Here is a 24,452-nt window from a genome sequence, read left to right on the forward strand (position 1 = left end):
GAGTATGGATCTCTTGTGAGCAAATATGGATGTTGATTGTAATTATGATGGCTGATTCAACAAGCACAGAGTGGTGCCAAATTAGTACATTTATGCAACATACTTCAATGTCCCGTTTGGCAAAATGACACAACAAATTACTTTGACCTTCCTCAGCTGTACCTCTGTTCCTCCTCTAGCCGATCCCCCTCCTCAAGAGCGGCATGAACCACTCCATCACCATGTCTCAGGAGCAGGTGGCATGTCTGCTCGCTAACGCCTTCTTCTGCACCTTCCCCCGACGCAACTCCAGAAAGACCGAGTACTACAACTACCCAGACATCAACTTCTTCAGGTAAATGTAGGGATGTTTAAACTTTCACAATCAGCCTGTTAATGATGCTGCTGTGACAACTTTCCATGAGGGGGCACTACTGTATATGCTTTCCTCACTAATAGTGTCATCTTCTGGCTGGGTGTTAAAGTAAACAACATTTACATTGTGTGTAGATTGCATTACACATGAGCAAACAGTAGTATATCGACCTGAGACGGTTGTCAGTCTGACTTATTTGAAGACATTTTAGATTTTAAGTTGATACCGAGCCTCTCATTCACTGTTTTGGGATTTTCCATTGTGTAATCACATTTTAAAGTAGAGGACATTTCCTTTATCTTCCTCTACTGACTAGAACTATACAATACTATTTGTTAGACGTTCTTATCTTTCTCTGGCACTTGTCAGTTTTACCATAATAATAAATAAATACGATTATGACAAAGAAGAGGGCAGGGGGGTCTTGTTTTAATCCCTGCAAGCGTTCACTGTGGAGATTGTCCGGGTGGCGCAATGCAAAAATCAGTCTGCAGATCACTGCTCAGTCATGTCCCCATCTCTGTTGGCATCACAGTGTAATTACCTAAATGGAACAAGGAATTAGATTAACATTGACTCAGATGACTGCTTTTGACAACGGGGAAGGCCATTGGCTGTTTTGCAGAAGGTTGTAACAGAGTTCAATCGCATCAGTATTTCATTCACGTAAAGGTTTTGTTGCGGTTTGAAAGGAAAGCCAGAGTCATCTTTATAGGCTGCTGCTAAAAATGGTCCTGAATCACCAGTATAGTTTGAGAAATGTGTGTTTTTGTCACTTACTTATTTCTACTTTATTAATTTGAATAAAGACCTGCGGGATCCAAACATTTTTGTCTCACACGAATAGGTGGAGAAAATAAAAACAAACAAAGCTTTTTTATCTTGAGATGGTCTTTTATCTCAATACAGACAATTGCATAGATAAAACAGATTATTAAGGCTGTCATTCAAAAGATTCTTCAGCGGTTTCTATGTATTTTTTTTACTGTGAAGTTCTTTTAACTTAGTTTCCGGGCTGGATTTCCCTGTTTTTTTGGAGAATGATGCAAAAACCCAGCTGTTACACATACTGTATTCTCTTATACTCCTTTCCAGAGTTACATCATAGCTTTCAGTACATCTGTGGGGGGGTGTATTGATGTTATATAATTCTGAATTAATTCTTTGTTCCCCAAAGACCATTTTGCAATCTGTTACTAAAAGCCAGCTCTCACTATTGGCTACCTTCAGTCCAAGACATTTGCCCTTAGGGCTGCAAAGCACACGATTGTTACTGGAGGCCACACTGACAAAAAAAATAGGAATGAATACAGGAGTTGACTACGATGAATGAGTTTCCCGGCCCCTGAAGGGCTCTCAGTGCATCAAGCTTTTGTCATTATTTCATTTCACTCGCATTAAATTTCTTTCTCTTCATAATGGCATATGAGGCAGGCTGTGGGGTTCTTTATAGAGGTTGCTTGAGTGGGAGACGGCAAGCTTAATGCTGAAAGTGCCTTCAAACCTGCCCACCGCACCTCTCTACCAGCAGCTTTGTGTGTTATTTTTCAGGCGGATTGACCTTTTTGCCTCCTCAGGACTCTGTTGCTTAAAAGGGACACAGGGTTTCTTAATGCATCCTCAAGGAGGGGGCCCTGTTTCCCCTCTCTGTTCTGTTTCTGTGAGTGCTGTGAAGTGGCACGAGTGTGACTGTGTGATGGCGAGCCTGGGGCAACTCCATTGTTGTAACAAGGAACTCCTACATAATCGGCTAGTGACTGAAAGGGAATCTGAGTGCGAGATGAACTAATTCATATCAAAAGTTAAAAGCATGACTGAACTCACATGGCCAGACTGGAGGTCTTGTGTCTTCATGGTGCTGGTTATACAGTGTCATTCTTCCTGGTCTTGGCTGCAGTGACTTAATCATTGGTTAGCTGTGATGCCATCTATGCCTTTCATTTTTAGAAAAAAGTAATATGTCAAGAACAATAAGAACTGATTTAAATTCATAATCTCTTCTTGCCATCAGGCTGTTTGAGGGGTCCTCTTCAAGGAAGATTGAGAAGCTGAAAACCCTGATGTGCTATTTCAAAAGTTTCACAGAGGAAAGTAGGTGTTCAGATTTCATTTCCAAATGTTGTGGCAATTCTCTGTTGTTGAGGTAAAGTAAGATTTAAATATTGACACTTCATACATCTTTGCTTTTCAGCTCCCACTGGACTTGTAACATTCACACGAAAAAGATTGGATAAACCTCTGAATTGGAAAAGGTGCAGTATACTGTAATTGTAAATGTTATTACTGTTCTTCTTATTATTATTATTACTAGTGGTATAAGTTGTAGTTGTAGTATGTCAGTTATTTCTGTTACAAATCCTCGCAGTTTGCTAAAACCATCAGACCGTTTGGAAGCAAGCAAAGATCCATCATCTCAACTGTAGTAACTGAAAAACAATTCATTCTTTGTGTTTCAGCTCGCAGACTCCGCTCACGAAGCTGCACATTACTTGTGAAGGGACCATTGAGGATGATGGTTATGGAATGCTACAGGTAAAATGCAGAGGAGGAGAAGTTCTCTTGTGGAAAGGCAACATAACATTGTGATTTAGAGAGACTTTACCTTATTCTTTTGCTCGGAGGAGTTCTTAGTTTGAGAGATGCTCCTCTTTGTGCTTGGTTCCCTCTGTTGTAGTCAATCACTGAGCTGCCACATTCTGGAGTCTTTCACCCAGAATGCTTACTACTGCTGAAAAGGCCTTTGAGGGAGCCTGCGTTACGTCGCGGGGAGTGTGTGCTGGGACTGGGGTCGAGGCCTCTGAGCCTCCTCTGCTCTCTGTGTCGGCCATGCTTCCTGTACACTGTCAGGATGGCCCGCTCTGCCTTTCACCTTTTGTTTGCTTCCACTTGCCACAAGCTGACAGTTGACGTGCACACATGACCAGCTCCGGGGCACGCTGCGGCCCGGATTGATGGACGCTGTGCTTGGGGTGGGGGTGGGGTTGGTTGGGGGCTGACAGCCTGTCAAAACAGACTTCGGAGGCTGGCTCACTGTCCCAGAGTTGAGTGACCAGTTTGGGGAGTCCGCTGTTCGCCCCCTTTGCAGCTTCTGCCTTTGGGTTGTGACAGGGTTGGTCTGGACTGTCTACAGGCCAATGAGCAACAACTGTCAGTCCTGAATTTGGATTATATGTTTCACATGGCTGCTTCCTGACTAAAACAATGAGTTGTGACACATGTGTTTTCCTTTGAATCACAAACAGACCAAAATAAACAACTAAATCAGTGTCACCCATAAATCTGCCCTCAAATTGAAAAGAACACAAGCAGCAGACGATATCGCAGCCATCAGTCAGCAGTCAATTTAGCAGCTTGTTATGACTGGAGGGAGATGTTTGCTTTGGACTGCTACTAGGACTGCTCGCTTGTTTTGATAGTTGCTTCTGGCAGCAGCAAACCTAAGTGCTGCTCCTCTAGAGAGCTCATTCTGGCATGGGGGGGACAGATGTCTGAGTAATGCCAGCACCTGAGGCCTCCTTCCCAATAAGCTTGTCAGGGATTCTGTCACAAATAAAAGTGAAAGGGCCGAGACCCTTTCATGAGGTGTTTGACTTCTTGTACTTGCTGTAAAAAACATGTGCATGTGAATAAACAATAAAATAAATTCTGCAAGGGTCTGGATGTTCCATAGTGTTGCCTTCACTGTCATGCATCTGTTTTGATTTGCAGGTGGATTTTGCCAATCAGTATGTAGGAGGAGGAGTCACCAGTGCCGGTCTTGTTCAAGAGGAAATCCGTTTTCTGATCAACCCAGAGCTTATTGTTTCTCGCCTCTTCACCGAAGCCTTGGATCATAATGAATGTCTGATCATCACAGGTCAGTGATCAAAAACATCCACCACTTGTTTAACAAGAAATCAAACTATTCAGACATTTGTCATTTAGTCTGTTGAGCCAGATCAGATCGACGATGCCCCAGATTCACTTTTCTCGTGCTTGACTTATAATTTGATAGAAGAAACATAATGGGTGTTTCTAGTCTCACACAGCATGGGATGCATGTTGCACACCTCCAATTTACCCCATCCTGGCTCAGCAAGAGGCTAAAGGATGTTTGTGGCAATTGCCCTGTTTTCTTTATCCGTCCTTGTGACATGTTTTCTTTTGATTGGCTGCAAAGGGGAGTTGGGGATTGGGCTGCCCTGATTGCTCTGTTGGGTCTTTCTGTTGAGTAATTCCCACTGACTTCAGTATTGAGTGGTTGCAACAAACAAGGTTGGGACAGGCCAGTAACAAGAGCAAGGCTTAAGGAGTCTCAGCAGGAGGCTGATGGCTCCTCTGTGTTTGTTCGTCTTCTTTTTTCATCTGTCTGTTACTGTTTGTCTAGCCTGTAGCTGCTTGATTAATGAGGAGGTTAGAAAACGAATGTTATGTAACATGAAGGACGCCGACACAAATCCTGTCACCGCTCTGCAACAGTAAAAATAATTTAAAACACTAATGTGTGGATTTGACAGCTGGGTTACTCAAAATCATGGCTGCTTCTATTTAAATAGATTGACTGATCCCCTCATAAATATACCATCTCCGAATACATGCTAAAGCTGTCATGTATTAAATAACTAAATAAAATATGAAAGAGATGTGTGCAAAAGCAACAATCAGCTTTTTGCCTTGTAATCTCATCTGTCAGGCAAAATAAAGTAGGAAAGACATCAGACAAGTGATTTAGGGCTGTAAGAATACACTTGACTTACCAGTTGTCTGCTGAGGAGGGGGAAGCACGGAGAGAGACAGGAAAAGACTCAACAAACTGGTTAAGAGGGGCAGCTCTGTCCTGGACTGCCCCTAGACTTGAAGAAGGCTAGCTCTGTCCTGGACTACCCCTAGAGGAAGTGGGGGAGAGGAGGATGTTAGCAAAGCTGACATCCATCATGAACTCCTCTCACCTCCTGCATGAGACTGTGGATCTCCTTCAGCACCAGACTGCTACTCCCACCATGTAAGAAGGAGCTCTACCGCAGTTCCTTCATTCCAGCAGCTGTCAGACTCTTTAATTCCACCATGACTTCATCACTTTTTTAATATATATTTCTTATTTATGAGTAATTTCCTACATATCTTGTGTATACGAGCTGCTGTGAGAAGTGAATTTCCCCAGTGTGGGGAAATTTTCAGCTCATTGTTTTGGATTTAAAGCTTATAGTATTCCTATTTACTGCTCTCATAAATGTTTTTTTCCAGACACAGGGACGGCAAATGACAAGTTAGCAATTATCAAAAAATATTTGCTTCTAATTGCTGAGTGAAGGAGTTGAAAAAGTGATTATTAGACTTACAATCACCACCTAACATTGCTCTGTATTTATTGGCTGTGTAAACAAGTAATAATACATTTAAAATGCCATCCATAGATAGATAAACTGCTCTAACGTTGCATAACAAGGGGGTTAAATGAGAACAGGAAGTGAGGCAACAGAGCCTCCGCCCTCCTGATCAGCAATCATACCGCTGCATCAGGTCTTTTCTCTTTGGCGGAGTCACCTTCAGATTTCTTGCCTGCCATCTATCCCTTGCTTCCACTTACGCCACTTAACTTTATTACAGGGACCCAGAATTAATTATAGCTGGAAGACCTGCCCAAGACCTGCTCCGCTAATGGACTCTCCCATTCCATCATCTATATTAAACCCGGCCCGTATCTCTCGTCCCTCCGTTGTAAAAGTCCAAGCCTTAGCTGCGTTGCGGACATGTGGTAAATCACATTCCCCAGTGATACGTTTTGGCATACAGTAAGGAAGCTAATGGATCTTACCTCTGCACTGAAATTTGCAAAAGTGCCCAGGCCTAATTGAATTTGCCTTGATTGCTAGATATCTGGCTGCCACTGGGGTGGCCAGAAGTATAAACAGTATCAAGGAGAAGTCATGTGATTCACTGGTGGCAGCACTTACTATAAATTACAGTACAAGCTTCATGCAAGCAGGGGAAGGATGGACATTTTTCTTGACTGCACAAAATTAGTTTTCTTATAGTAGTGTGAATGGTGGTTATGCATGCTTGAATACAGTCTTTAGAGAGAGAAACCAGTGGTGGCTTTACATTTAATGTTATTTTATACAACTAGATTTATGAACTTATCTTCAAATGTTCACATTCAATACCCTGATTTTCCACTTTTGCCTCAGCGTGGCAATGAGATGCACCTCTGACCTTTTTACACTCTCAGGTCCACCACGAATATGAGACACTTTGTTTTGATGTATTTACACATGAATGGAACAACCTTCAGGAACATTGTGAATTAGACCTTCTCATTTTTATGCAACCTATTTGTTATTTAGAAATAATTTCTAATAACCAGACACATCTTCCCCTGGCCAAGATTCTTTTGCTTCACACTGCTAATCATTTTTGAATGACAAAAGGTTTGCATAAAAAAAATCTAATCAATTCATATTGTTTATGAAGGTTGGTCCTTTGAAAGGCAAATATGGTTGACTATAGAGATATTTTTGGTGGACCAGTGAAGGTCAGGTGTGTGCATAGATAACACAAAGCCATTTAGTTTTATAGCGTATGTAACTTGGAGTGAGCCTAACATGCTTTACATTTCTATAACTGATTTTAGAATATTAAAACATCTCATGATATTTTGTTGTTACTAAAACACTTTCTGTTGCTACTCAGCAAGTTTATTGCACCATAAACTATGATTTAATGTAGTGTTCTTTTTGCCAACTCTGCATCTCATCAGAGGTTCTCCAAATAAACGGGGCAAGATCAGTTCGCCACTTGGCTGCTGTAATGTGTTAGTCAAGCTTTAAAGCTGTCAGCTGAACATTTCTAACGTACCCACAAGGATTGCCAGACTCAACATGGTCCATGTCCATGTCCAGAATTCTTGTGAACCTGTAGCCATTGTTGGACAACCGTCACCTTTTTTTTTTTTGTCCATAAATTGCGCTAGAGTCATAAGAGCTCTCTGTGTAGATACAATATGTATATGTTCATTTAGTTCGCAGGTTTGTGCAAGTCAAGACTGCTCGATATCCTCTCAGTGTCTTTCACTGTCATGCTACTGGCACTGCGACCAACCACAAAGTCATTCTAAAGTTAGGCAGTATGTTATTTATCCCATTCTGCTATTTGCTCATCTGTTGTAATGACATACTGTTGAACTAGGTACTTCTTATTCAGGCTGTAATTTTGCTCATTACTTAAAAAAAAGTGAGAGGCATGCTGATTATTAGTGAAATGTCTGTCAAGTGGGGTGCTCTCTAGAGATTCCCACCCCACATGTGCACCTCGGAATACCTGCTGACCAAAGCCCCACTACTAATCACTTGGTTTATTCACTTTGCTGCGTGAAGCATCTCAGCGAGTGCTCTCGACAGCCAGGTACTAATGAGCGCTAATGAATGGGGAGTTAATTTGTGGCATCATTTGTTTGACTGTGCTGTTGCCTCCCTACCCTCCGCTTCCCCTTTTTACGGGTGCTGAGTGTTCCCCAGTGGGCTGGTGGTCAGTAGCTGCTTCTTCTCATGTTAAGGGGCGGGGGGGTAATAACTTGACCTTCCACTTGTCAGGAGACAGCTGCTCCTGTTTCATCCGATCACATCAGGTAGAATCAGATGAATCTACCGTATCTACAGACACATCCCCCCAAAAGCTTTTGTCATTACATATTATATATTATACTGTTGGATGCCAATATAAGTGTCTATAAATCTGGAAATATTCTTTAATTCTCACCATGTTTAAACATAAAGATTCATATATTCATATGTCATGCAGTGTTGTGTGACCACTATTCCTGCTTTTGTATTACCAGGTACACAGCAGTACAGTAAGTACACAGGCTATGCTCAGACCTACCAATGGAGTGGCAGCTATCAGGACACGACTCCAAGGTATTTATTGGACCCAGATGCTTTAACAACCTTAAACTGCTTGAATAATAATGTGTTTTACGCCTTTGTTACAATAGCCACAATATCTTATGGGAGAGCGATTTCTGTCAGTCGGTTGGTCCAAAGATCTAAACAATCTGATGGCTACCACCAGATTTTCTACAGACTTAATGATCCCCAGAGGTTTAATCCTACTAACTTTTACTTCTTCTAATACCACCATGAGATTAACATTTGGGGGTTTGAATGAAATATTACAGCTATCGGAAGGATTAGCATAAAACTTGGGGCATAACTTTCATTTACTTTATTTTACACAACCTCTTTCTGACGTAGATGTAGCTGCAAGAAATTATTGCTGCATTACAATTTTGTGTATTTTTTTTTGTGTGTGTGTTTTTTCAGAGATGGGTGGCAGAGAAGATGTACAGAAATTGTGGCTATTGACGCGCTGCAGTTCAAGAGCTTCCTCGAACAGTTTCGCCCAGAGAAAATCAACCGGGAACTCAACAAGGTCAATCTTTTATTTATTTATTTTTAAATCTTTACTTGTTTTCTCGTGACTGTTTTTGTCTCTTTGCTCTGCACGTCACAAAGTACTGAGTACTGGGCTGTGCCTTTTGCTCTGGTGCTTGGCATTGGTTTAGAAAAAATGGTATGTCAGCTTATAGCAGAACAGGTATTAGTAACTGTATGGTGAGTGCTGCTCTAAGTGCATTCTTTTTGGTTTTGTAGACAAATGAACAGTTTGTATAATTAATGACAGTGGAAGTGTGGGGGCAATCTACCAATATGCTTTGAAGTCGTGCTTTGATCTTCCATATAATATAATAATATTCATGTCTTTAACAGTGTATGGCTGCAATAAAGTTTTATCTTGATTTGCCATTTCACTTCATGTTTGATTTGCAAAGATTTAATGACTTTAGTGTCTATTTTTTTAAATGTCATCATAAATGTCAGTTTAGATGACATTGACACATGTTTATGTTTCTCAAGGTAAATATTTGAATTATAGATGATGTCATACGATGTGATACAGACCGATGGATTGTCATATTTATAGAGAAAAGGTTTAATCTTATTTAAGCACTGTCCATTAGGCCCAGGATGAATGTTAATGAACATAATTGACCTCGGGGCGATTAATCACAGTTATCACATTTACATCACCGACTTATTTTAAAATAGAGGTTTTAAGCGTGTGTGCAGTCTTCCCAGTCAGAGATGTCCATTTGTAATAGAAAATCAAGATGTTGATGTTGTCAAGTCGGCTGTCAAGAAGCATGGAGGAGTTTGACAGCTCTGACAAGGGTGTGAAGAATGCACCAACATGAAGATCAATCCTGTTTCGAATATTGTTCAGCAAACTGACATATCTGCCCTTTCAAAGGAAGAATTTATGATGGTCAGGGGGAGGATGGGCACTCACAATTCATTTTCACTATTCGCTTCATTTCCAATGTGAAAATGAATGTCCAGGGCCCCCTTCAGATCTTTCATTTAACATCTCCTGCTTTTAGAAATTATTTCTCATGTGACATACAACCCACCTCACATGTCATGTCAAACGCTCTTGTTAATGCACAGGGGTTCAGTCCGTAATATGCATTTATTAATATGTAAAAACCCACGCCAGTTTCACACAAATGGCAATTCAGTTGTGGGAATAGGTGTGAAATGTCGGAATGGTAAAAATGTATGCTCAGCCAGACCAGCCAGCCCTTTATGTGTTCATACTGTACATTGAACGATGTGTCACGCAGAGGCCTGCAGGCAAATGGAATTACTTTGTTGCTTTCTGTGTTCCATTTATGTTTGATCGTACAGAGATGGTCTGTACGCCTGCTTCTCATAAAACATACCAGTGATCTGGAACAATAAGGTGATCCCAAGACCTTAGGCTCATTAGAGCTGATTCCACCTTTATGTACCAAATGACACATTATTCCCCACGTACTTGAGCAGCCAGGCCTCATGTGGATGAGGACTTGATGTAATGTCATCCCCAGAAAACCTGGTTCATTCACAATTACAATGACAATGTCTGGTGATATCTGAAATGACTCCCTATTTGCTACCTAGTGCTTTATATTTATATATTGGTGCCCACTTGTCGTATTTACTATGTAGAGATGGCTCAGAAAATGTTTTATAGTGTACTTATCTCTTTGTGACTGCTACAGAACACTTGCCCTATCATATCGAGTTGTGTTTTGCAATGCTTTTCCATTTCCTTTCCTAATATATTGCCTTTTATCTTCCCTGTACGCTGTCTTTGTTTAGGCCTACTGTGGTTTTGCACGCCCCGAGGATCAAAGCCAAAACCTCGCAGCAGTGGCTACAGGGAACTGGGGATGTGGTGTTTTTGGGGGTGACACACGTCTGAAAGGTGAGTGCTGACGTCCCACTTCTTGTGAAGAAATATCCTCAGATCATCTTTGTGCACTTGAGCAGTCTAAGCGCGCTCTCTTTCCTAGATGTAACGGAATAAATTTCAGATTGAAAGGCTCCAGTGGATCAGCGTGGGCATCCATTTGTCTTCCGGGATTGCGTTCATTTAGTTAAGGTCTATTCCTCGCCTTCCTTCTATTGATCAAATGACAAAGTTAATATGTTTCATTAATAGTGAAATTGATCGCCTGCTCGAGTCCATCAATCCGTTACAGCTTTTTGTCTAAGCCTCGTATCACTTGTGTCACTGAGCAGAGAGCTTCAGGAGAGTTTATGCAGTAGTTGCTCTGTCCCTACCTGACTTGCAGCCACTGTGGTTGTATAGTGTATACGTGCATTTATATATTTGTTAATTAGCTGTTGAAAGGTACAGCCCTCCATAGGCACAATCACCTACTGTCTGCTTAATGACATGCCTCCTGGGAAGAGTTTCATAATTCAGATGCTGTTCTCCTCCTGGGTTTACCTTCTGTGACCTCACATAGGCACCTTTTTTTTTTTAATTGTCAGATAATGTTTGAAACAGATCAGTGGAGAGAAACTGCTGAAGTGTAGACATATTCAGCTTAGCCCTCCTCTGAAAATGTTGATTCAGGTTTGCTTGTTAACTTGCCACCATCCCAACCTTCATTAATCAGCAGACATATTTCCAGTCTCTTAAAATATTCACAGCTCTCCGGGGCCAGGCGTGGCCTCTCTTCGTAACTAATCCAGAGTTCTCAGTGGGGGTGAGACCTATTCCCCCCGATTACTAACCTGTTACTGTACATGTGACAGAGGCTAGTGTCACACACTTGACTACTGCTACTTGATGACTCTTGCTCTGCTTATTTAAACTGGGCTGTAGTAAGTAAGACGAAAACCTTTTTAATGCATTAAAACATATTGTAGCTGTCGAGGTTTACCACTGGCTTCTTTTCCTTCAGCTCTGCTCCAGATGCTGGCAGCTGCTGAGGCGGGCCGTGATGTGGCTTATTTCACCTTTGGTGACAGCAAGCTCATGACAGATGTCTACAACATGCACTCTTTCCTCACTCAGAGGAAGATCAGTGTCGGTAAGGCAAAACAAACAAATGTCCTGCCTGCTTCTTGTTTATATATAATTGTGTTGTTCTTGGAGAGTGATACACGAAACTATATTTTCTCCTAGGATTAGGATATGATCTCATGTAAGGATGACATGATGAATTGTTATTCCTGAAAACTTGTCCCCGTTTTGCGTGCTGTGATATCAGTTCACTGATAGTTCCTTGTTTCCGTCACAGGGGAGGTGTATGATCTCCTGGGTCAGTACTACAGCTCAGTGTGCAAGAGCTGCCTCAGTCGGCGCCCTGATGTCAGCCTCTACTCCTTCATCTACCAACAGGTCAGCTCCTCCCCGGCGCCAGATGACTCTGACGGTGGCTCGGCCAGACAACACGTCCCCCCAGACTGCTGTTGAGGTCAGGTGGCTGATGAGTCACCTCGCCTTATCGTTGGGAAAAAAAACACACGAAACAATTACAAAATGAAATATTCTCAGTCCGCCGTTAGCTTTATTTTTATATCAATTTGGTTTGCTGAACAGATTTAATTAATAGCTTTGGATTACCAAATGTGTTCGTCCACCACTGGCAGCCGAAAATGAAAATCTAGCATGCAGATCCTTTTCAAGAACAACTGAACAGCAGAAGGTGATTAGTTATGACCCTGTCTGGCGCTGCTGTCCAAGCTGTGTTCATTTTGCTGCTGCTGGTAATACGCCAATGGATTGAGCTTCAATACGAACCAATTGTGATTTTAATGGTGAAGCAAAGGTTGCCATCCATCTTCTGAGTTTGTCATGTTGCCTTTTTTACACCCACACATATCCAGCCTAATTGAATTGGCTGTCAGAAATCAGGTTAAAGGAAAAGAATAACAGGAACGGGGTTTGGAAAGCTTGGAGCGGTCTCAGGAAAACGGTTTGATTTAAAGAGCAGCCCGGCTCTTTGGGAAACAAACTTTTACTTTCTGCATTCGTAGCAAAATTTTAGTTGCAATCATGGATCCATGAATGCATTTTTTTTTTGGTTCTTTGCTATATGTGATACATACGCCAAAGAATCCGGTTGCACTTAACTGATTTGTTTGTTTCATTTACAACTGATTCATTTACATCTGTTATTAATAGGCCTTCTCAATTATTGTTGTATGACTACACATGAATTAAAAGTGAGGATTTGTTTTTCCTAAATAAAATCAGTTTAAGTATTCTAATTTATAATATTGCCTATGTTTATTATGAAGCAGCATTTGGACAGAGCCACAAATGTCACCCATACATCTCTGAATTATGAAGAATGAGGGCTTCTTGTCCCATGAGCAAGATGAGATTCTGCACAGCCTTGCCATTTATCTTTCCCCAGCTATTGCTTCACCCTTTCACTCACAGTTTAATAAGGTCATACCTTTTATATAAACTGTACATGACACCTCATTAAGTAAAGAGTAGATCATAGAACATCCAGTCAGAGCGGGCAGTCTGGCTCCTTTTCTATGAAGCACTGCTCCATTTGCATCAAGAAGCTGCCTTTGACCTTTGGCACTTTGTATTCAGGTTTGATGACATGCAGTTTGTTATAAGAAACATGTATTTATATTTTTGTGGTAAAAATATGTGCAATGGGTTCACAATATTTAAAAAGTATACACACATATAACAAAGTACAATTAAGCTAGACTACATAACATGTTTGATACAGATTGATTTTTTTTTTTTTTTTTTAGCCTCTTATGGTTTATTGATTATAAACACATTAGTTAGTATTTCAGTGATGCATGATATGCCTTTTTTCTCACTGTGTGGTTGTCTAGTTACGTGCCTAATGAGCTGTTATTTGTCAATTTACAGATTACCCAGTCAGCAGGACTTTATTGACTAAATATTTTTAGTTGAACGTTAAATTAGTTTTGTCCCTGGGGTGCACGGTGCTGACTGGACTCCTGGGAGCCTGTAAGTGAATGAATATGGTGTAGGCGTCTCTAAGCTTGACGCTGTCTGCCTTCATGGAATCAGCACCTGAAGGAGGGGGGGTCTCTCTTTGTAGCTTGCTGAGTTCAAAAAAAGCCTTTGGTGGCATCTCTCCCAAGGGGAGAGACACACAGGGGTATCCTACTGGATTGATCTCTCTGCAGTGAGCCCCATGTGTGTCTTTGACCTTTTGGCTACCATCTGTCATAAAGTCACGAACACGAACAGTGTTTAGTCTTTTAAACACGATCACACTTTGACACATGACTGCACTGCAGTTTGGGGTGGAGAAGTGAAGTAAATAATGCAGTTTGCAGAACAAACTAAAGACTTTGAAGCTGATGAGGTCAATGCAGAGAGGTTTTTTATTTTATTTTCTGCTTTAATATCATAATCCAGCTACATTTCAGCCACTTGAGGATCTTCTTTTTCCTCTTTCATTATAGCTTGGATAGGTAATGTATTTCAGAACCTTTTTTATTTTGTTATACTTGTTGAAATTCTATTTACATCCTAAAATAAATCAATAAATCAAATACTATGGGGAAAAAATGAAAGACATGTGGGATCTGCAGCTAACGCAGGTCTGTAATAAGCTCATCCAAACATTTGATGGCCTACCTGCCTGTTTTCCTAGCAACCTGAATAATTTATTAATTCATACAATGAAATATCTCACCATGATCGATAGATTGGAACAGATTGTATACAAATATTCAAGGTTTCCAGAGGATGAATCCTGCTGACTTTACCTTTTGTGCCACCATGAGATTGCCATTAGTTGTTTTTAGTTTAATGTTTTGAATATTAGATGGATTGTCATGAAAACTCAAAACATTCCTAAGATTCTTAGCTGTTAGTTTAGGGCTAATTAGTTAGAGTTGGTGAACATGGTTAACATTATACTTATTAACATGAGCATGTTCGTGATATCACTGATGTCAATGCTAGAGTTCAACCACTCTGAGTTTTCTTGTTTGCTTAATAATGCGTTATTTATCAGTTCATACATTTGTTTAAACCTAAACTTAGCTTTCCACTTCATGATAAAGCCTTAATACTGATGCATTAGTGATGGTGTCTGCTAATGATTTGATTAAAAAACAGCTAATTAAATGAGTTGGAAGTGCTCCAGGGATATTTAATATATGTTATTATGTCATAGTGCACTCATTCATTTCAATTGAGTTATCATACACATACAGCACTATGGTTAATGTCAAGTTTTTTTCTATTCTACTGTTTAAATTATCAATCAACCCAAGAGAAGAAATAAAATGCATCATTAAATTTGTTTTAGATGCTGGAGTGAAATTGCCTCATAATCTGTCCACTTTTGCTTTGTTTCCATCCAACAAAGTCAGCTCTGATAATGTAGGTTATTGTATTATAAATGTGGAACCCTATTTAAATTCAGTATAAGCTATTTACTTCATATTTTCTTATCATTTTTGATCATTAGTGAAAACTCCCTGCAGCCTTTGGAGAAGTAACGCGAGGTTTCATTGGCCACAGATTAAAGGCATTATCAACTGAATATTGATATGTTTGATGAAGCCCTGGGAGCTGTGGCTTACATTTGTTTGGACTGAAGATATAAGACAAAAATAGGATTCGTTGTCACGTGCGCCCTTTTACTAATTATTCATACTTTGTCCTTTCCATCTTATTTTATGGAAGAAAAAATGGAAAATGGATGCTGTACATAACACCTGGGGCACTGGAGTGCTTGTGGGGATGCAGCTTATTTGCAATTGGTTCTAATATTGGAACAGTAGTCATGAATTATTACACTCGATTGGTACTGGCAGAGATGGTTGACATGTAAAAATCATCAGTTCGAACATCAAAAGGGACATAAAAAATTACGTCTAAAAGTTAAATCAGGTTCACCACTTTAAGATTAGTACATCCCCTACTAACATTCCTCGTTTGCCTGTTTATTTTCCTTCTATGTGTTTCTTTACTTATAAATATGTAATTTTATACATGCAGCAGCTCACACTAAGGTGGTCATATTTCTTCTGTGCATTGCAGTTTTTTACTGTTTTAATAATAAGTAAAGTAAATGCAAGACTTTTACATTTACATGCAGTTACGCCTTTTTGGCAAAACACAACACAAGAAGTTGCAGGGTCCAAACTGCTAAACACTAACATACAGTATCATTGTTCTTTGGAACTAATTACAGCATCTGAGATGTTCTGCTACACACCCATCAGTATGTCTAATATTGCTTTTGCAGACAGGATGTTTGCCTTGTCATGCTCGTGTTCTTTAAACACTGCTCTTCTGCTAAATCAGTTTTGTGCAATCACGATTAAACAAATCTTGCTGCGTCTGTAAATGTCCTCGACTCTCACTGCTGTAGCTGTGAGCATGTTTGAACTCGGCGTGACCTAAATGTTTCGCCGCTTCCTCTGTGTCCTGTGTGGTGCCTCAGCAGTGTCAAAGCCGCCATCGTTTGATGGTAATTGTGTCTCTCCTCCGGCTCTACACATGCTGAGATGGTTCCTCGTCCAAAGGCAGTTCCTTCACTGCTCCGAAAACCTGCTTGCATTGTCTTTTACTTGGGTCTAAATAGCCCGCAGTCTAAAACCCTCTTTAATGTGAGCTGCAAAAGAGGAGGCGGAGGCGGTGTATAAATCCAATGCAACAGCAATTATTTATTACTGACAGCTTTCTATGGCCATTCGAGTTCAAATGTTTTTACTGCAATTGATCCAGAAGAAGAAGAAAAAAATCCATTTTTATGTGATAGCCGTAGCTTTTAACCAAACTGACTGCTCGCTCCGTAAGGTCAAGGATTGAGTGAGTGAAGTTATTTTTGCTCCTAGTGTTATAAGATTGCCTATCTATCATTGGCGTGTCATGTGATTGATACTGACTCAGCTTGAATGAAAGATGGAGCAAGGCCATTGCTGCTCCCACAGAAGAGTAAGGAGAGTAGTAGCCCGATCGCTACAGCAGCTCGTGCAGAAGACAGGAGACTTGCGTTGCGTCGTTTCTCATTTAAACTAATTTGAAGTTCTCTGTCAGGCTACGTTTTCTCCATAAAACTTACAACCTCAGCATGTTTAGTGAAAAAAAAGCAGCTGGATAAGCAATCGAGGAAGGATTATTACCTCTAAGTGTCTATGCAAAAACTGTTCAATTAGGGAGAGTCCACATATTGCAGACCACTTTAAAAAAAGCATGAACTGTTCATTAGCTTTCATGTACGCTTGCTGACTTCATTTTACCATGCATTAGCATTCTAGACGTCAAATTTAACTTTAAATGCACCAGGAATGAACTTTTAATTTTGCTCTATGTATGGCTGACTTGGTTTACTTTCCAGAGTGTTTTGAACCTGAAGGCATCTCTTCAGGCCTTTAATTGCACACTTGTTGCTCCTTCCACCCAGAGAGGTAGATAACACCATCTGTTCCGTGTCCGCGCAATCAAAATTTCAAAAAGGGAAAAATATATTCTGTTCCCTGGCAAAGATTTCATAGTGCTACAGGAAGCTTATTAGGGAATATGAAGCACAGTTTATTTTTCATTTTTTAAATGATTTGAATTTACACCATCATTCGCAGAGGGCTTTGAGTTAGAGCAACGCGTATACATGTGTACATATATGTTGATCTTAGGGTACTTTGGGCATGTTACCTCATCAGACAGATGTCTCTCTCTCTGGGTTTCAAAGGTGCCAGAGACAGATGCTTCACACACATTTCAAAGGAGACATTTTCTGGCTTTTCGCCTTGATCATTTTCATGATATTATTAGGTTCCAACACATGGCAGCAGTCATTAACTGGGAGGAAAGTATAATAAGTTTGATAAACGAATAAGTTTGAGTGTTTTTTACTTTCTTAGATGCAGTACTGAAAATGTTTGTCAATTAATTAATTATTCAGGTGTCAGAAGATTGCAGTTCCGGTGATGAAGTAATGGCTGAAGTTCTTTATCAAGCAGACAGTGAGTGGTTTCTGCTTCTCAAATATAAGAATGTCTTGCCTTCCTTTGTTTTATATCGCTGGAAACTTTTCAGCTTCGGCCTGTTAGCAGAACAAACAAACCAGCTCTGAAAATGTATCGTTCATTATTCTGACATTAACTTGATTAATCGATTGATTGAAACATTTAATTAACAATGTAAGTAATCACTAAATGCAGTTCTATAATTTCCTGGTCAATATTTGGAGAACGGGAACGTCAGCCAGCCTCAAAGTGGTTGATATGTTGTTTGTGGACTGTGGGGAATAGCAGAACAGAGCGGCCTGAGGCGAAGGCCTGTCACGTGTCGCAGGTTGACTCTGTGCGTCCATAGAGAGGAGGGGAGCTGTCTCCCTGTGCCTTTTAGTGCTTTTCAGAGTAGCTTTGGCAGAGTGGACCTCAAGGCTCATGCCTGCACTGGGCTTGTTATGGAGCTGTCACTGTTAGGGTGGCAGCAGCCAATGCAACAGGCCCTTTTCCTGGAAGTTGGACAGGAGTTCTCTTAAGACCTTGTTTCTTTGATTGTTATTCACAGATAAATCAAGGAGCCAAATTGTTAGTATTTGTCTGTTTTTCTGTGACAAAACTGTAATTACAGTGTTTTGAACGCACAGTTAATCTACCAGCAAGGCTGCACAGGGGGGGCTCAGGATTTCCTGGTTATAAAGAGAATCCCTGCTGGGCCTTTTTACTGAATATTAATTGGATTTCATCTGTTAAAGCCCCCCAGTCCTTACAGAGACATCCTTTTAATCAAAACATAAATGAGACATGTTAAAGTGATTGCGAGTATCATGACTCAGGGGGATTTTTGGACTTCTAATTGAGATGAGAAATGCTTCGAAAGATTCTTTTATCTTCGCACTCTTCTTAACATCTTATCATAAAGGCCTGTGTGAAAATATTTGCATTTACAAGTAAATCTGCTCCGTTTTCTTCCCCTACTTGGTATATCCTTTAGAATTTTTCTGTAATCATAGAAATATGATAATATTACGCTCATGATGTCCAGTAGTATCATATTGTGGCACTTGGATGGTCACAATTGGGATCTCTGTCACAATTTCAATCACTTGTGGAAGTAAAAGTCTGACTTTGCGACAGTTTTATTTTATTCTGTGACCCTTGTCTTGGTGCTGGCAAAAGCAACAGTGAGCCTGTGTCAGCTGATTTTTCTCTGAGTCAGTTTAGAGACTGAAAATGCTATATAGTCTGTCTCTTTGTTGGGTAATTGTAAACTACAGAGACAAAGCCTATTTGTCGTGCCCATCCGAGCTGTCTTGTTGGCCAGTTTACCTGACAAGTGTTGTTTAAGGTAACATAAAGCAGTGCTGCCACCATTCCTCAGTCCTGTCCTCTATTACATATGAACTAGTGGCTAAACTGACAGGCTTATTTGCACCAGGACACATGTAGCTTAGATGATACCATTGCTCCGGTGTCAAACGTAGCTGGTTCACAAACATATCTCATTGACAAACTACTATGAGTGAAAGGCAGCAGGGAGGGATTAAAGAGAGAATACCAATATCAATTCACCAGCCATTTAGTTTGGACACACTTCCTTTACGGATAAGTGCATTAGACCTTTTTTTCTCCTGCTGTTCAATTACCCAAGCACCCATAAAAACCTGAAGTTCTGTCTCCGGAGTGAGATATCGTCGCGCTGCTCATAGCAATACGAGCGAGATTTAGGACGTCTTTCCACTGTGACAGAGACTCGGCAGAGGGACCCTCTCTGTCACCAGATATTGCCGTCCCCAGCTGCTCATTAAAAATGGAACCATTACTTTACAGCTCTGGCTCGGCTTCTCTCTCCGCTCCTCTTTCATCTGCCTTCGCAGCCCCCTGGAAGTAAATAAACACAAATGAGCTTAAGAATGTACAGAAAGCGCATGAGCCAACCCTGTAAGGTGGCCGTTCAAGTATTACTTCACTGCTGTGTGGCTCATTAAGTCCCTAATGCCTCTTATCATACTTCTCATAGCATCTCTTAGTGCTTGGAATAAGTTTATTTCCCCCTGTGAACTATGCAGCCTAATGTGTTTGTTGATCATAGTGTGTGCATTCCCTGTGGTGTTGTTTGTCTTTCAACTGTGTTGTTCGGCTTCAGCAGGAGCAGGACAGTCACAGAACTTATTTACTACAGTAGATGTATTGAAAAGTATCATTTGTATCACTTTTCATGAAATATCTGAAGAGTTAGGAAGACAATAGAAAACTGGAACATGGATCTGTGTTTACTCTGCGTATATTTATAGTAAGGTCAAACTTACTGCCACATTACAGTATCTCAAGACCTTTAACTGATACTTAAACCACTCCTGGGCAAAATAACCATATAAATGTCACATAAAAAATAAGAATAATCTGTTATGGAAACTTTAAAAAGTCTTGTTTTGTTCCTTTAGACCAGAAGCCAAAAAGCCCCAATCAGTATCAGTAGTATTTATCGCTTCTTTCACCAAACAAGCGAATGAACGCACCTCTGGTCTCCCATCTGTTGAAGCTGCGTTCGTGCTTCTTAATGGTTCACTGTAATTGGTGAAGTCAGGAAGCGGACGCGGCTCCGTGGCGTGTGGTTACTGCAGTCATGAGAGTGATGGAGCCAACGACAGCTGTGGACTGGAGGATGCTGCTGCTGCTGCTGCTCATTGCAGGCCTCTGATCATCTCCTCTCCACCCCACACAGCTCTGCTCCGTAGGGACAATGCTACCGGGACAGATGGCCACCTGGGAACCGAGCACTAAATGAAGCACACCTTTTTTTTTTTTTTAACTCCTCTTCTCCTCACTCAACCCCATTTTCCCCCAACACCAACAATCCCTTCATCTCACATCTGGCCTGGCAGCAGAAGCGATCTGTTGGGCAAGTTAGAGAGTGAGGGAATTGCGTTCAGCAAAGTGTGTGTCTCACATGACCAGAGCCACAAAGCCTTACATGCATGCAAAGCCATGCCTTTTTATTTGTCCTCCTGACAGTATAGCTATTAGCTGCCTGGTGGTTGTTTCCACTTGTCAAGCGTTATGAGATATCCTTCAGAACTCATGGCCAGTTAACAAATTTCTCTGCATCGCAGAGATGAGGTTTCTGAGGAGAGAGCAGCGCTCCTAATGAGTTCCTTCCATCTAACTTTTCTCCCTCCTGTCGCCTTGGATTCATTCATATTTGGCACTTATGCAACCGGCTCTCATAGCTGCTCTCATGCTGAACTGGGAGGCCACGCAGGCAGACGAACGGTTGTTACTCCGATGTGAGGAGAGAATTTAAGCGATTGTCTCTTTGCAGTGCTTTTGTGGATGATTGACTCTGGTCTTAAGATGATGGCCTGGCACAACCATTTACCTTCTCAACTCACATCCAGTCACGAACTCTCACTCTCTCTGTCTTTGTCTCTTTGTTTATCTCTGTTTACGTCCAGTAAGTTCCGGTCTATACTTGAGAGACATTTTTACTGCTGTGAACTGAACAGTACGCTTGTAATAATGATTATGATGATAAAGCTAATGATTAATGACTGTTAAGATTTTTGTCCTCGACATCAGTCATTACTTTCTGCACTTTCTCTAACTGTAACACCCTGACCCTTTGGCTTACCATCCCCACTATTACACTGAGGCCACTCAAATTAGCTCCGGCCATTCTGTGAGAGCCCAACAGCTACAGGACACGTTGCAGGATCGAGGCATAAATCATTCCCCAGAGCAGGAGCTGTGGCAGGCCTAGACGCACATCCACCACCCGAGATTTACGCCGCACATCGAAGCACAGCCCCGCAATCTGGATCCTCTCCACCAGGTCATCTTCAAATTGGTTATTGATCTTCAAATCACAAAATGAATCATACGTTGCCAACACTGTTTAGGTACTACGTTTACAGTAGCTTTGTGTTACTGCTGATATGCAGCCTGGGGGTGGATTATTGTTTAGAAACCACGAGAGAAACAAGCACATGTGCTGAACAGGGGAGTAAATAGGAAAAGAAATTAGAAGCAGTCTACCTTGAGATGAATAAATGTCATGTTGTCATCCAGCAGAGCCTCATTATGAGATATCAAAACAGCTGAAGAAACTGTTGACAGCCGCTGAAGTGAAGAGCTTGAAGTCGGCCATTCTGCCATGGTTTTATGCAACAATGTGTGATTATGAGTGCAGTCATTTTAATATTTGCAGTTGAGAATAATTGCGGCGCCTGTGATATTATTATTATTATTAATTTTATACTGCAGTTCTCCATGAAGTATGGACACTGAATTTTGGCAATTTGTCTTTTATGTGATGGAAACAGATTCTTCACATACCTCTGACTAGTTTTCTGTGTAGAAAGTCATAAAGGAAGCTGCTCAGTCACTATATGACACTGAAATGAGCGGCATTCTGTCATAGCAGTATCAGTACTTTCATCTACATCTGGCTTAAATGGGACAGCCTCCACGGAAGTTCTTTCAGCTCTTGGCATATACTATATTGTGGCGTATTTTTTTTAATGGCACTTCACTTCTTGCCCAATTAGGCTCCAAGATGGTGTGTAAATGTAGCTTCTGCCCTGGGAGCAGTTTCCTCATAAATGCCAGAATGGCCATTATCAGAACTCCTTTGTGAGTGAAAACAGACAGCTATAATATAGACTCAGCCTTAATTGAAAGATTGTAAGAATGGCTGTGGTACTATCTTTGTATCTCCTCTTAAATGTCAATATCTGAAACACAGGGAAATGGGACTTTTTTTTTCTTACCTGTGTTCCATTTTTTAGGTAAAATGTCAACCTCAGCTTCATTTTCTTGAAGATGGCTTCATCATGATGCTCGTGACTTCTGAATTACGTAATGTATTAATGGCGCGGGGAACACATTTGGATGACAAGTTCAGTGTAACTAATTGGCTGTTGAATGGAGTCAGATTGTAATCTTGTAGCTGTTATTTTTGATTCATGTGCACATGTTCAATTACGGGGGCTCATTAGGACTCCAGGGTCATTAGTGATTACAGCAGATGACATGATTTGTGAACATTGATGGGCTCATCATCAGCTTTGAAGCATGTCTACTGGTCAACTGTCAGGACAGGAACGTTTTTATTGATGCCTTGTGCACTCTATTGTCATTTTTTCCAAATTCTATGTAAGTACAAAAACCCAAGTCATGGCCTTGCAGCTTATCATTTCCTAGCTGTTCCTACTCCAATCATCTCATTCTACAGTGGTGGATCTCCTTCTAACTCACCATCCCGATGCATTCTACCTATTAAGGGGTAAGTTTCCATGTATGAGGGTCTTGACTTGCATATACGCTGCCCCTGCTTTGTTTTTGTCATCCTCAGTTGATAGGTAGAAACCAGCTCTAGTGCCGTATCATTTCTCTTGCACTCTGGCAGGGCCCTTAGCAGGGAGGAGGGAATCTGGATGGACAGCTCTGCTCCCCTCTGCTTCCCTCTCGAGTCGATAACAGCCAGCAGGTAAGGCTCTGTCTCCGTCCGCAGTGTGGCAGACACTTATTAGTGGTAATGTACTCCTATCATCCATCTCCAGGTGGGCTTCCGCCATTGATCTCAACGCCAAGACCTGTCACTAGCTGCTGCTCACACAGTGAAAGCACTGGTCGCCGGCAGCACTGGCTTTAGATGAACTAGCTTAGTGTTCTGTCGATAGACTTGCTGCCGGAGAGCCACAGTGGTCTTCAATACCTAGATTCAGCCTGGAAAAACAGAATGAGGCAATTCCATAATTAATTCAACTTAACGTCATTCAGCACATGCAAGTGCACATTCCTGGTTGGTTACTTTTTAACATGGATGTTGTATTTGTACTGTTTACCTCTCAGTTGAGTTAAAATAGCTGCTGCCATCCAGAGTTATTAAATCCTGTCTGTAAGCATTATAAACTGGGTGTGGGTTGAGTTTGGTGAGGCCATGGAGAAGACTCTTGGTTGGCCTTTTAAAAAGGTTCTTGCAAACTGGCATGTGAAGTGGAGGAATAATGCTGAATGCAAGTAGGGCCATTGCTGGGTGGTGGAAACATTTTAAGGAACATTTGGACCCTCAAGTGCTTTAATATTTGGTTGTGGAAGATTGGTTAAACTTTGCTCTTGTAAAGATATTGGAGGAATCTGTTGGTTTTCCAATCCAGTCTATATTTGTTTTATAGACTTGGAGAAGGCTTGGGACTGTGTGTCCCTGTGTGTCTTGTGGGATGCACTTCAGGAATAAGAGGTGCCGCCGGAGGACATTGTCACTGGTGATCCAGTTGCGTTCCTGGATAAGAAAGGCAAGTCTGACAGCGGACATTGGGACCCACCAATGCTGTGCCTTGTCTCAGATTATGTTTGTAATATTCATAGACCAAGTCAAGGTGTGGTAAGTGTTCTGTTTGGTGACCTCAGGACTGATGTAGTTGGGAGTTCACATTTGTAAATCTAAGGCCATGGTCGGTCGGTAGCAAGTGGCTGACCCAATAAACAACTTCTTCACAAGAACAACAAGATGCCTAAGCACAGTCTCCAGGGATGCCAGCATTTTTACAAGACTGCTATTGTAAAAAGATTTACCAGTCTGTGTTTCAACACTCACCTGAGCTTTGCATAGTGACAGGTAATTGAGACTGTGGATGCAAATGAGTTTCATTGGCAGGGTGTCTGGCCTTATCCCAAGGGATAAGGTGAATAACAGACATCCAGAAGGGGCTCAGAAAGGAGCCAGCTGAGGATGCTCGGGTATTTGATCAAGATGCCTCTTAGAGGCTTTCATGTGGAGGTTTTCTGGGAATGTCCAAATGTGAGAA

At 41.2% G+C, this 24,452-nt stretch overlaps 1 protein-coding gene across 3 annotated transcripts in view; it reads left to right on the plus strand.

Annotated features, from left to right (window-relative positions):
- The window catches only part of LOC104926997 (poly(ADP-ribose) glycohydrolase), a 21,109-nt gene extending 8,170 nt beyond the window's left edge, over nt 1-12,939 (plus strand). For all 3 annotated transcript variants that reach the window (XM_027289140.1, XM_027289141.1, XM_010741015.3), the window contains exons 8-17: nt 180-334; nt 2,367-2,446; nt 2,547-2,607; nt 2,812-2,887; nt 4,064-4,211; nt 8,169-8,247; nt 8,653-8,761; nt 10,534-10,639; nt 11,628-11,756; nt 11,967-12,939. In XM_027289140.1, the coding sequence (XP_027144941.1) occupies nt 180-334; nt 2,367-2,446; nt 2,547-2,607; nt 2,812-2,887; nt 4,064-4,211; nt 8,169-8,247; nt 8,653-8,761; nt 10,534-10,639; nt 11,628-11,756; nt 11,967-12,142 (1,119 nt within the window). In that variant the 3' untranslated portion in view covers nt 12,143-12,939. The remainder of the gene's footprint in view (nt 1-179; nt 335-2,366; nt 2,447-2,546; nt 2,608-2,811; nt 2,888-4,063; nt 4,212-8,168; nt 8,248-8,652; nt 8,762-10,533; nt 10,640-11,627; nt 11,757-11,966) is intronic.
- The last annotated feature ends 11,513 nt before the right edge of the window (nt 12,940-24,452 follow it).

The sequence above is a fragment of the Larimichthys crocea genome, chromosome XVI (assembly GCF_000972845.2).
Source record: "Larimichthys crocea isolate SSNF chromosome XVI, L_crocea_2.0, whole genome shotgun sequence".
Lineage (NCBI taxonomy): Eukaryota > Metazoa > Chordata > Actinopteri > Sciaenidae > Larimichthys > Larimichthys crocea.